The following is a 12956-nucleotide window of genomic DNA, read 5'->3' as shown; positions in this document are numbered from 1 at the left end:
CTGTAGAAAAGGATGAATGAGAAAACATTCTGAGATTCCAACACAACGTCCAATTTAAAAATGCATACTTTTCTATCTCAATGCTAATTTTTCTGCCATATTCAAATTTTTCACCTGTAAGTTGAGCTGGACAAGATCTGCCTCTCTCTTAGCTAAGGCAGATTCCAAAATGTTGGCATGCTCCCTTAGTGTATTGTGGGACTGTGCCAATCCAGCCAATTTCCCTTTTTCATGTTCTAGCTCCAGTGCTAGCTTCTTGTTGGCATCTTCTAACTTTCGGATCCGCTTCTTGAAGCATCGTGACTCTTGGAGCTGTGGAAAAATAATATACATGAATAGAGTGACTACAGAAGCCATAAAAAAACGGATAAACCATCATTTCCCATTAGAAATATAGTATGTCGTACCTCGTCCTCCAGCTCCAGGACCTTCTCCTGGTACTCCTCTAACTCTGTAGAGGTGAGGGTGATCACTTCCTGCAGCTCCTTCTCTAGCATAGTTTTGCTGTTGGTCACAGCCTGCAGCTCAGCCTGCAGAGCCACAATCTTCTCCTGGATGACAAATAAAACCAAAGTGTTTCACTATGAAAAAATTTAAATTGCTTCGACAAATATCTTTATAATAAAGAATTATGAGTCGAGTACAAGGCTAGACTAAAGGCTGTCCTATTGATGTTTTTAAAACAGTTATTATCTCTGTGAAAAATAATAGCATTCCTCAGACCAAGGGGAAGCATTTACAGTACAACAACCTAACTGCATACAAGTACTCCTTTACTTCAATTAGAAATGTTACTTTTTTCAGTTTTACTTAGGAGTTCCAAGACTAACAACTGCTGATATTATTCAGTGCAACCTTTAGACCACTTTTACAACGATAGATGCTTTTTACAATGCTAATTGCCTGAAACTCTTTATCAACCTATATGTCTAAGTTACTATTTTCAGACACCAAATTTCCCACTAGAGAAAGTAAATTTGAAACTTCAGTTATGTGAACTTCTCAAGGCAGGTGTATACCTGTAAGGCCTGGCTGTTTCCCCCATTTGACACCTGGGCTTTGAGTTTGACCAGCTCTGCCTCAGCCGTCTCCTTGTCAGCCAGGGCCTCTTGCAGCCTCCTACTCAGGATGCCCACGGCATTCTCGTAGGCCTTGTGTTTGGCCTTCATCTCCTTCTGGGCACTGGTCAAATCTGTCCCTAGTCGCTTCATGCGCACCTTCTGCTCTGAGATGGCCCTGTTTCAAGCAAATAAGAAATCATGTTTAATACGCCCAAGGAGATAATGGACAGCAGACTATACATATGAACACAAGATGTAGGTATGTAGGCTATACATCCTAAAATGTTGTCTAACTTGGCAGATTTTTTATATAACGTACAGAGAGAAGGGAATGTGACAACATATACTGACTCATATGCAGACAACCTACATGTAGATCAGGACCTGTAAAAGCTATGCCCCATATTTTTATTTATAAATAGCACTTGACAACAGAGATATTCATCATGGTCCAAGTCATTTGTGTGGGCATCATTCAAGCTCCACAAATCTCAATGGAACACATGACTCACTTTTTGGCTTCTGACTCCATTTTCTCCACCTGTTTCCTCAGGCCCTCGTTCTCTTCTGTCACTGCTGCAAGCTGGCTCTGATCAAACTGTAGAGACTGGGTAGGAAGAAAACCAAATAATCCACATTGCAACAGGATTCAAACAAATATGGCTCGCAGTTAACAGTTTACTTACACCTGCTTATACTACATCCAAAACATCAACATTTACTGAGAAATTTTGGACAAATTTAAGTACTCCTAATTACCTGGATCTGGGTTTCAAGCTGATCTCTTTCTGTTTGAATGGCTTGCAGATGGGCTTCCATATTGCTCATCTGCTCCTGGACTCTCACTACCTCCTTCTGCAGCCGGGTCTGCTCCAACTCTGCCTTCTGCTTCTCCTCCTGGACACCCAGCAGCTCCTGCTTCAAGTCTTTCACCTCCGTCAACAGACGCTTCTTGGTGGACTTGAGCTCACTGATCAACTGGTCTTTGGAGCTGGCGTCCCGACGGTAGGCTTCCACCATCACCTGTGAAGTCATTCACAAGGTTACTTCTGGCTAGCATGTATAATGAAACACTAATAAGGTGGGTAATTTTCCCTTTACAAGAACAGTCTCCTTCACATTTGTCTAAACTGAGACAGTAGGCAAAATGACATTTCACGACATACTGAAGACACATTGCAGGAGAGAGGGCTGCAACATTTGAGTCCTACACTTCATCATCTCCAGGCTTGAATGAGATATATTTCACTGAAGAAAAAAGTTTATAAATACAGAGCTGCATAGGCTTCAGCTCCCCAAATAGCCTTGTGTTTGTTTCTAAGGAGGGACATACATATTCTCCTCATATACTTTTGAAAACAGTGCAAGCCTTTATTTTTGGCATTAATAAGCTGCATTTGAGCCCAAACAGGAACACTATACCATTATTTGATACCACACAATATAGAGTTGACAGGAAATGAAGGGGGAACGGAGGGGCACAACATGCCACAAAGGTCCTGGTCAGGTCCAGTTGTTTAAATATCATGGATTGCAGAAAGCAGTCCGAATAAAATCTGATCAACCAACAGGAATGTTAACGTCTGAGTCTAAAGAGGGTGCACAAAAACTGAAGCCTTGAAGGAAATAAAATACAGTGCACATTTCTGTCAGTCATTCTGTCAATTGACTCCACCTTCTTTATGACAGCCTGTCAATGCAAACTGAGCAGCATCCATCATTGCTCAATCCACCGCAGTGTGTCACACTGAGCATTCTTCAGATGACAGCCATCTGGCTCTACAATACATCCTCCCACGACAGCTTCAGCCTGAGCCAGCTGGGAGATTCTGACAAGTGTATTTGTGTACACAAAGTACACTTCTCTGTAGCTTCTACTAACATCACTCGCACAATCTACCCACATCTGCTCTTAGTTATAAAAATGACATTTAAATTATCTACATGGAAAAATGTAATTTTTTGATCAGTTTTTACAACATAATGGAAATGTCTCATACAGTGACACACACTGCGTTTCTCCAGAGTTATAGGCAATATCATTTAGTCTTAACTACACACTTTTCTATTAGTGAACTAGTGAATTATTTACACAGGAGATTTTTGACACTTCACTTACAATCTAATTTCTAGTACAATATATCTTACAAACTGATGCAGAGTAAATGCAAGGGCAGGAGAGAGGTCTTACCTTTTGTTGTTGAAACTGCTCCTTCAGTTTCTGAGCTTGTTTCTTCAGGGAACTATTTTCTTGTTGTAGGGTTTCAATCTGTAACAAAGCAAAAGCCCTTCATTATTCACTACCTTCTCAACATAGTGATGAGAGGGCATCTTGAAAAGAATGTCAATGTTTGTTGTGATGTTTAATCATGACTGTGGTTATTCCTCCATGAAATTGTATATTGTTTCTTTTGTTTTACATTTTATTAGTTTGACTAATGAGTCATACACTACTATACAAATCACTCCTGCCATTTGTCTCGTACCTGATTGGCTTTGACCTGGACTTCCTGTCTGAGCTGATCCAAGACATCTGAGGCCACCAGAACATCCTCTCCAAGTCGTTCAGCACCCTCGTCAAGTTGGCTCTTGTCTGCCCGGGCAGCCTGCAGTGCAACCTCCAGAACAATCTTCTCGTTCTGGAGGTACTGGATGTTGTCGTCCTTGGAACTGCTTTCTGTCTGCAGCTCGGCCAGCTGTGCCTCCAGTTCCAGGTAGCGAGCCTCTAGCTGGTTGATGGATTGCTCTTTGGTGTGCAGGTTCTCCTGAGTGGTGGTCAGCTGGCACATCAGCTCCAGATGTTCTTTCTGGAGTGACTGCAACTGCATGTCTTTCTGGGAAAGGGTCAACTTCATCTGAGGAAGATAGAACGTGAGAGGCAGTTCAGAGCAGAATGCAACAGTAATTTACTGCCATACAAAAAAAAACATGCTCAGCTGCCCTAGAATGAGTCAAATCATCTAATTCACCCACTTCTTTTTATTCCAACAATAATCATATTTTTGCTTACATAATTTTGACAACATAAAACTTATCAACACAGCAAATGAGATTATATAACTATCTCCAATAGAAGAATTTACACACTATGTTACTTTTAGAATGACTACCTGCTCTAGTTCCCTTTCCAGGGCGCTGGCTGTGTTGGCAAGTTTTATTAAGCGTTCTCGTTCTTCCTCAAACTCGTCTAGTTTGTGCTGCAGGTCGTCTTCCACCATGGACTTCGCATCCTGGATCTGCTTGTAAGCAGCTTCTTGGGTCAGCATGTCAGCCTACATCGAAGACAGTTAAAAGTTAACAAATATCTTGTTAGAAAAGAGGTTGATTTAAATATATAACTGAAAAACACACGTATGTCTAACAAAATATTACATGCATTCAAATGAGTAGTCATCATTTTAGAAGGTTTTTTGTTTGGTTTTACTTAAGGTCCTTGGATCAATAATGACCTTCAGGTACCGTCTGTTCCCTGAGTGGATATATAAACTTTAAATTGAAAACTGACAGTGGCAAATTCAGAAAGGGATGTAACTGAATATACCTCAATGCTCTGCAGCTGAACAGCAATACGCTCCTTTTCTTTGATAGAGCGGTGTTGGGTCTCAGTGAGTTGGTGTGACAGTGTCACATTCTCCAGCTTCAGATGTTCCAGGACACCAATCTGGGTCATCTGTCCAGCCTGCGAAAGCCAAAAAGAACACAAGTATCATGTAAGCCAGCATCTCCTGACTGTTGTCTTAAGGACAAAACCAGGTGCATTAGCATCAATCTTACCTGCATGTTAGCCATTTCACCTTGCAGTCGTACTCTTGCCTCCTGGGCCAGGGCCAGCTGCTGCTGGTACCATTGTCTGACCTGCTGGAGTGAGTCGATTTCAGCCTGAGAGGTCTTCAGCCGGCTCTGCAGGGTGCTGCGCTCCAGCTGGACCTGTTGAAGCTGGCTCTGGAGACCACCCATCTGCTGACGTAACTCCTGAACTGTAAAATGTAAGATCAAAACATCTCATTTAATGCAGTCAGGGTTAACCCACATCATCATGGGTGGTTCATTAACTCAAACATCTTTAGTGATGCTGACTATTTATTGGTACACTCAGCTCTGGGTCTCTGTGACTCACCTGTATTGTCCCTTGAAGTTACAGTGTTTTGCATCTCCTCCACCTTCCCCATCAGCCTGTTGTATTGGTCTTCAGCCACCTTCAGGTCATTGCTCAAAGAAGCCAGACTGGCATTCTTGCTCTCCAAACTGCCCTGGAGCTCCACCATGGCCTTTTCTAGCTGGCTGCAGTTCTGTCGCAGTGTACCAATCTCTGTAGTGAGGGTGCTCTGCTTCTCCTGGCTAACCTGAGCTTCCACATTCTTAGCCTGCAGCTGAGCATTCACTGTAGCAAGCTGGGCCTGAAGCTCTGTCTTCTCCTTGAGAGCCTGGAGGACAGGAAAGATTGGTCATCACATATGCCCAGTTACTCTCAATGTTTCCAGTGTGTCCTAATAGATGTGGCCTGTCCATGTAATTTATCATCGAGCTAAGTTTGATCATTTTGGTTGCTGTGGTAAATGAGGTGGTGTCTTGATAGCATCAGTAATGGCATTTACAGGCAAAGATGCAAATGGTATTTGATATATTGTTGACTTGATTTGTAATTAGCTGTGTGTAAGTTCTATTTATGCAAACATAGCCTTATTAGTATACAAAAGATAAAACTTCATACATAGTACATACATAATATTTATACTATGTAGATTTATGTGCTCTCAGATATGCTCTTGGGTGAGCATTTACAATACATGGCATGTAATTGGATGTTTTTACATTTTTAGATAACAAGTCATATCAACCAATCGATCCATCAATCTAATTACCAAGAAAAATCTTAATAATTTATTTTTTTTGAGATTGTGTCACAGACGTGTTCATTGATGTCAGTCATTTTTGAGGATGCAGTTTGTTCTGGGGCTGTATTTGATTATTTCAAAGTGTCTCTGGTATTTTGTCCACTACTGTGCAGAATTTGTATGTATGGGGCTCTTTATGCAATAGGAACAAAAAATATAATTAAAGAAATCAATGTTATATAACCTGATTGGCCTCAGATGACAAGGACTCCAGCTGGCCCTCCAGTCTCATTTTCTCTTTCAGCACTTGGAGCATTTCGTCATGGCCCATCACAGAACTCTCCAAGGAAACACTGAAAAAATGTAAATAACATCAGTGTTCAAATGATTTGATTCATTAACAACTGACATAATTAATGAACTGTTTTAAGTAAGTAATAAACAAAACACAAAACATCTGTGGGTTAATCATTTTATTCTATCCCTATCTGACATTGACAAATACCTGCTGGAGAAACTGTCCCTGCGGCTGCGAGGCTCAGCTGTGCCCTCTCTCTCTTGCTCCATCTCCAGAAGGTGCTGCTCTTCACTGGCTGCCTGCAGCACCTCTTGCAGGGAGGGGAACTGACCCATGGCCTCAGGGGCAATCTCCCTCCCCTCCACTGAGTAGGGCCCCTGCTGCCTGTCCACTGCAGCAGAGAGCATTCCGTATGTTCCCCTGGTAGACACACTGCTGTAAGATGAGCTGTCACTGTCGTTGCCATCATTCCCTGGCCTTGTTCCCGATTCACTGCCATCAATTTCGGAAACATTGTCCCCAACCTGGGGTGAACCACCAGGCTGTCCCTCTGCCTCACAGGTGCTGCACTCTGACATCACACTGACCTCAGACAGAGTGGACACTGAGCTAATGGTGGACTGGAGGGAGCCCATGGTGTTGTCTGCTGTCCTTACTCCACCTCCTCCCCCACCTCCACCGTCATTCTCAGGAGACTTATAGTCAGCCAAGGAGTGGATCTTGCTTGGGCGGGGTGACCTGGACTTCCTCTCCTTGGAAGGGGGAATTCCCAGGCTGCCCAGTTTGGGACCACGGGGGACACTGGTCCTCAAGAAGGAATACTCCTTGGTCATGGCGACAGTGTTGGCCCGGGGCAGAGCCTCAGGATGCAGCATTAACTCTGGATCCAGGGTACTGAAAGGCCTGTTTTTGGGGGTGCTGCGGTGAGACTAGAAACAGACAGAAAGAAAGGACCAAGGGTACTGTTATCCTGACAATATCTAACACAAATATAGGCCACTCAGGAGCCAGACCATCACCAATGCTGAACAATTCTCCGAGCTGAAAACTGGTCTCTATGCCTGTTAAGACTGTATACTGTCTAGGTTATATTTTCCAAGAAAATAGCAGGTTTAGTAGCAGACCTGAGCTGAGTGCAAGTCTTACCACAAGCATAAAAGTAGAACACCACATGGTAGTTACAGCATCAAAATAGATAATTGTCTAATGGCAGAAATTTCACATTCAAATAATTACCAAAAAATTAATCAACTGATTCTTTGCTAGGGGCTATCTTTGTTCCAAATTTGTTCCATATCCATTCATTACTTCTTGATGTTTTTTTAATAGACAGATGGGTAAAAAGGGGAATGCAACAGGGGCTGAAATGGTGACTAAGGTGGCTGGGGAAACCTGATAATATTGAATGCAAATTGAATTGTAAATATTGAATGTAAAAGGCTAACCTGCATACATATAAATTCATGATCAAGCGTTGTCCTTAACCTGACACTGACTCCATTCACTCACCCTCTCTTTATGTCTCTGCACTCTGTACTGTTTGAGTTGCTCCTCCAGGCGCCGGCGAGCCTCCAGGCGAATCCTCTCCTCATTCTCCATCTCCAATGATGGCTTCTGGTTGGCTACAGAGAAAGTACATTAAGCCAAAAAGAGGAATGTTCCCCACCAAAAGACCTGTTTTATATGACTATAACAAGTGAGTCCAAGCAATGAGCTTTATGTTTCATTGTTGATCAGGCATAGCTGAGTGTAAAGGCTTGTATGATGTTTGTGGTATATGGTGGAGAGTGAAGCTACCTGAAATCCTGTCCTCAAAATAGCTAAATTAAACAAATTATTCAAAGTGGAGTTGCTCATGTTTATCCCTGGGCAGGAAACAAGCTTTTTGTATAAACCACAGTGACCTGTAAGTCACAAGCTGCGCCTGCAACACTTCATTTTACTTGACAGCTACTGCAGATTTTCAGAGCAGATGGCTATGGAACTACTATATGGGTGTAACAGCACATGTTAGTTATATCATTTACTACTTCATGACCCAATGTGACTGGTAGAGCAGGCTAACAAACCAGCCACATCAAAACTTTTCCATCATGATAATCACTTTACAGTTTTTTTCCGGTTTTAGGCCAATGTTTTAAGTGTGCACCACGCTGTATAATTGTTCCTATATGCATGGTCAGTGCCTTTGAAAATCTTGACTTCAGTCAGTCATGCAACTAGTATTGACAGTAATGCAATATGTTGAAAGTCTTTTATAACCACATTAAACAAATGTACATTGGATTAGTCATAAACATGTGACATCAAGAGCGCTATACTATAGGATTCTTCATGTGGCACTATATATATATATATATATATATATATATATATATATATATATATATATATATATATATATACACACACACACACACACACACACACACACACATATATATACATATATATACATATACATATTCTATGTGGGACTCATAATGTATAGCCAAACAAAATCACCACAGTTTGTGTCAGATCTCATTGTGAAAATGCTTGAAAATATTACATTTCATCACTATGAACAAGGCAGCTGCACCTGACATTAAAATACCACCAAAAGATAACATAACAGAGGGATTAGTTCCAAAACACACAGCCATTAGTCCAAACACTGTTCCAAATAAAGCACCCACACCAAGCTCTAATCAAGCAAACAAATGCCTATGGGAGTTGCAGAAAAGAGGCAGAGCTCAAACAACTTAAAGAAATTTCCACTGAATCCATCTGTTTGGGGAACTCACAGACAAGGGAGTTAAAAAGGATGTGTACATGATCCAAAAAATCAAAACATCCCACAGCAAAATGAGGTTAAAATGCAGGGGGTGTTAGAGGGGCCACTTGCTCAACATAAGTTTATGCTTACACAATTCAGTCTCCTGCATAGGCATACTGAGTCTGAGCGACTGCAATGCATCACCCTTGTGAATCGTGACCTCAGCACTAGCCCCCTCAGACTTCTCTAGCATCATGGGTGGATAAGCAGCCACACCTGGGGAGGGCTCTTGGGTCTGGGAGTTGACAGGGGAGCTGGTGCTCTGGGGAGGGGCTGTCGGAGGCAGGGACCCATTCATATGGGTGTCCCTCGCAGCACCAAAGCCCTCTGCCAGTCCATCTCCATTTGGCAGCCCTTCTGAGCTGACAGGACCTGAAAAAGAAGGGTGAAGAAAAGCCCGGAGAAACATGACAATTAAGTCATGATCAGGTATTGTGAGCTAGACTGCAAAGTGAATGTGATTCTGTTGGAAAACTGGCTGGACAACTTTGTCAAACTACAATAGCTGAAGTGAAACAGAAAGCTTGCAACATTCAAGCAGCACATGGCTACTAGGCATCCCTTTAGCTGCACCTACTCCTTGTGTCAAGGAGCACGATTATCAGGCTCATCTTGCAAGCCAAAGACATCAAAATACAAATCATACATTTTGCACCATATGCACCAATAAGCCCACCTGTTGCTTAAAGAGAAACACCATTGATTAACGCATAAAAATCAACGCTCTAGCCATGGGGAGTACTACTCAACCTGTGAAAACAATTCTATGTCTTTTGTATTTCTGGGGGGAGAGAAAAATAACCCCCGTGATGTCAACAGTCCAGATATCTGTGTCTATGCTGTACTGATTTTGAACTTTACAAATTTGTGCAACCAAAAATATTTTCTCAGTCATCTCCTTCTCCTAAAGCTTAAGCGCTGTGTCAAATATAAGCATAGTTGCCCCATGATTAGAACAGCAACGATTAGCCGATTAATCAATTAGTTGCCAACTATTACATTAACTGCCAACTACTTTGATAATCGATTAATCGTTTTGAGTCATTTTTTAAGACAAAAATGTCTGATTCTAGCTTCTTAAATGTGAATATTTTCTGGTTTCTTTAGTCTTCTATGGCGGTAAACTGATTATCTTTGGGTGGTGGACTGTTGTAAACAAAACAATATATTTGAGGACATCATCTTGGCCTTTGGGAAACGGTGATCAATATTTTTCACCATTTGAAACACCAAACAACTAATTTATGAATCAAGAAAATAATTGACAGCTTAATGGATAATGAACATAATTGTTGGTTGCAGCCCTACCCGTGATGATGACTAAGAATTCAGCTCAGCTATTTAACACATCAGTTCAAAGAGCTGTGTAGCACAGAGGAGTAGAAGGCCTTGGGCCTTGTAATAGCCACCACAACAGGTCATGCATGGCAGGATAAAAATGTTAGATAAAAGAGATACTACTAGTATCTCTTTTATCTAACACTTGTATCCTGCCATGCATGATATGCCTAAAGGGAAAAGAACTTCGCAGCTAGGAGAGCAGGGTTGGAAACAAGTATATCACAGCATGAGGAGAGCCATTCTAATATGAATATGATTTCTAGGCTATGTCTCTGTATGTGGAAGTCACCACAGTCAATTCCCACTGAGCAGCAAACACACAACATCTACTATCATGTATTCACAAGGAGGAGACAAATATTGATAATAAAGCTATAGTGCTGAAATATAAGTACAAAATAAAGCAATACTTTCAATGGGGCTGTGTAATATTACCGAAGCAAGCACATGTTTGCTTTTTAATGAAACATAATAAAACCTAAATATATGTTACAAACCTGTCCCCAGACAACCAAACTGTTTGAGTCCTTTTAATGTTGATTCGGCTGACAAATATTGTTTTTTTCGATTAGGACCAGGCATCTACAGGCATCTACAGGCATCTAGAAATCCAATTTTGACATACAAACCATTGCTTATATATTACCCTTTTTTTTAATAAGTGATATTTGTCAATTTAATTTTTTTTTCTTCCAGTATCACAGCACTAACACTTCATCATTGCCATATTTTGGTTTGTTTTGCCACTAAAAAGGTTGTGAAGGGGTGGTGTCACATGAAGACAAGATACCAGCAAAAACCATTAAATACAATACAACCCAATCATATCCTATCAAGAAAGCATCAGTACTCACCATTATGAAGACCCCCGTTAGTATTTTGAGTATTCTCAAGCCCTTGTTGCTTCACTTGTGTTTCACTTTCCACAGTATGACCTTCAGCCTCTTTGGATTTTAAAATGATGTGCTCTTGATCAGCATTAACCTCCATTTGAGCGTCTTCTGAATGATTAATGTCCATTTCCTTTAAGAAACTGAATAGACGGTACTGCTGGTTCCCCCTCGGAAAGAAGTTCTCACAACACCATCTTCTTAGGAGGCTGGTGAGCTGGGAGCATGTCAATGTTCAAGAATGCTTCTGAACACAAACAAACGAGAAGATGTTGAGATTAACATCTGGCTCTTGTTTGGACAATATGTCACATTTTGAAGATTCACATACATTACAAGAGAAGCTGTAGCTCCTCACTAGTGATTCTTTACGGCGGTAATAATGTTATGTAACAACACAGCGTGCTTTAATTTAACCATAAGCCAGAGTCAAGGGCCAACAAGCTGGCTGGGTAGTTAAGTAGATTGTGTCGAGTTAAATATACATTTACTAGCAAGTTACATTGAATTCCTTCACTTCTATCTAGAGAAACTCTGTGGACAAGTCTGACAGGCCAAAAGTGACAGTTTCACGTTTCCATTTTTATAGGCTAAAGTGCAGGTAGTTAAGATTGAATTTATTCGTTGTAGGAATTTGTAGAATCTGCCGATAAATCAGAGATAAGTCTCATCAACCACAGGAGTATCAATTCAAGCCTGTCAGCTGTCATGGTTTGGTTAAGACTGTGGGAAACACCAGTTTTACAGCGAGAGGAGAAGTTGCTGACTCTGGTATGTGTTTGCCGAATTCACCACAGAGTACAAAAGAGAAAAGAAAAATATAAGCCAAGCTTACAAATAGGCCTAAACTGCATTTATGGGTTTTTAAGAAGAGTCTGGCACTTAAGTCGAAAGATATCCAGCTGTCAATATGAAATAATGCGGCAATGTTGTTATTATGCAAAACAGCATAATGCACCAGCATGTTTCAAGTAAGTTAGTCACTGTATGCTATTAACTTAACGTAATGATGATAACCTTTGACTCTGGCTGACATTAGCTTGGTTACTTTGCTAGCCGTTTTTCAATAAGGTTTCACACCGTCTAGCTGCAGTCAACAGTTTAGACGGCGTTAGAAATGAAGAGCATCATTGATAAACATGAATACATACGCTGTTATGTTGCCCTAATGAGTCCTCCTTGTTCATTTAACTCTAACGGCTAATGACAAACATGACAGACTAGCTTAGATGGGTAACATTAAAACGTCGTGTTTACTGTACGACAGGACCTGTCAAGCTAACTTACATTTGCTAACGCTAACTCGCTAGCTAGAATAGCCAGCGCCTGTGTAGAGGTGTGATTTTTAAATATTTTCAAATAACATTCTTTCACTCAAGTACGTTACAAACTCTATGTGTTAACTATAAAATGACAAATTCGGAAAATGTCACAAAAAGACAATAAACGCTCACCTTTTTGCGAGCTTCGCCTTTTACTACGTGGCTGTTTGGTTTCCGTCCCTTTATCTGTCCGACTAGAAACAGTGGGTGCAAACAATGCATCTATCTAGGTGGTGAACCAAATAAAGCCTGACAGCCAGGCAATCGAGCGTCTGCTGTTTACACTCACGGCGTTCAATACAAACACTCATTAATTAATGATCTAAGATAGTGCTATTACAAAGGCATATTGCAATAATAAACGTGTTAAATGAACTATGATATGGAACAA

The 12956-nt window shown here is 41.1% G+C and overlaps 1 protein-coding gene and 1 long non-coding RNA gene across 5 annotated transcripts in view; one reads left to right on the top strand and one right to left on the bottom strand.

The window, feature by feature from the left end:
- The window catches only part of LOC121903689, a 7914-nt gene extending 5954 nt beyond the window's left edge, over positions 1-1960 (top strand). For all 3 annotated transcript variants that reach the window (XR_006098083.1, XR_006098081.1, XR_006098082.1), the window contains 2 exons: positions 1615-1672; positions 1869-1960. This is a non-coding gene — a long non-coding RNA (uncharacterized LOC121903689). The remainder of the gene's footprint in view (positions 1-1614; positions 1673-1868) is intronic.
- The window catches only part of golga3 (golgin A3), a 17912-nt gene extending 4956 nt beyond the window's left edge, over positions 1-12956 (bottom strand). The window contains exons 1-17 of one of the 2 annotated variants that reach the window (XM_042420977.1): positions 12698-12956; positions 11208-11490; positions 9103-9384; positions 7704-7816; positions 6402-7123; positions 6141-6249; positions 5179-5485; positions 4836-5038; positions 4603-4740; positions 4172-4333; positions 3548-3916; positions 3253-3330; positions 1821-2084; positions 1574-1668; positions 1020-1236; positions 408-551; positions 115-312 (exon numbers count right to left, since the gene is read on the bottom strand). In XM_042420977.1, the coding sequence (XP_042276911.1) occupies positions 115-312; positions 408-551; positions 1020-1236; positions 1574-1668; positions 1821-2084; positions 3253-3330; positions 3548-3916; positions 4172-4333; positions 4603-4740; positions 4836-5038; positions 5179-5485; positions 6141-6249; positions 6402-7123; positions 7704-7816; positions 9103-9384; positions 11208-11373 (3567 nt within the window). In that variant the 5' untranslated portion in view covers positions 11374-11490; positions 12698-12956. The remainder of the gene's footprint in view (positions 1-114; positions 313-407; positions 552-1019; positions 1237-1573; positions 1669-1820; positions 2085-3252; positions 3331-3547; positions 3917-4171; positions 4334-4602; positions 4741-4835; positions 5039-5178; positions 5486-6140; positions 6250-6401; positions 7124-7703; positions 7817-9102; positions 9385-11207; positions 11491-12697) is intronic. The other variant, XM_042420978.1, reaches the window with a different exon arrangement.

Source organism: Thunnus maccoyii, chromosome 9 (genome assembly GCF_910596095.1).
Source record: "Thunnus maccoyii chromosome 9, fThuMac1.1, whole genome shotgun sequence".
NCBI lineage: Eukaryota > Metazoa > Chordata > Actinopteri > Scombriformes > Scombridae > Thunnus > Thunnus maccoyii.
This window is presented reverse-complemented; position numbering and strand designations above follow the sequence as displayed.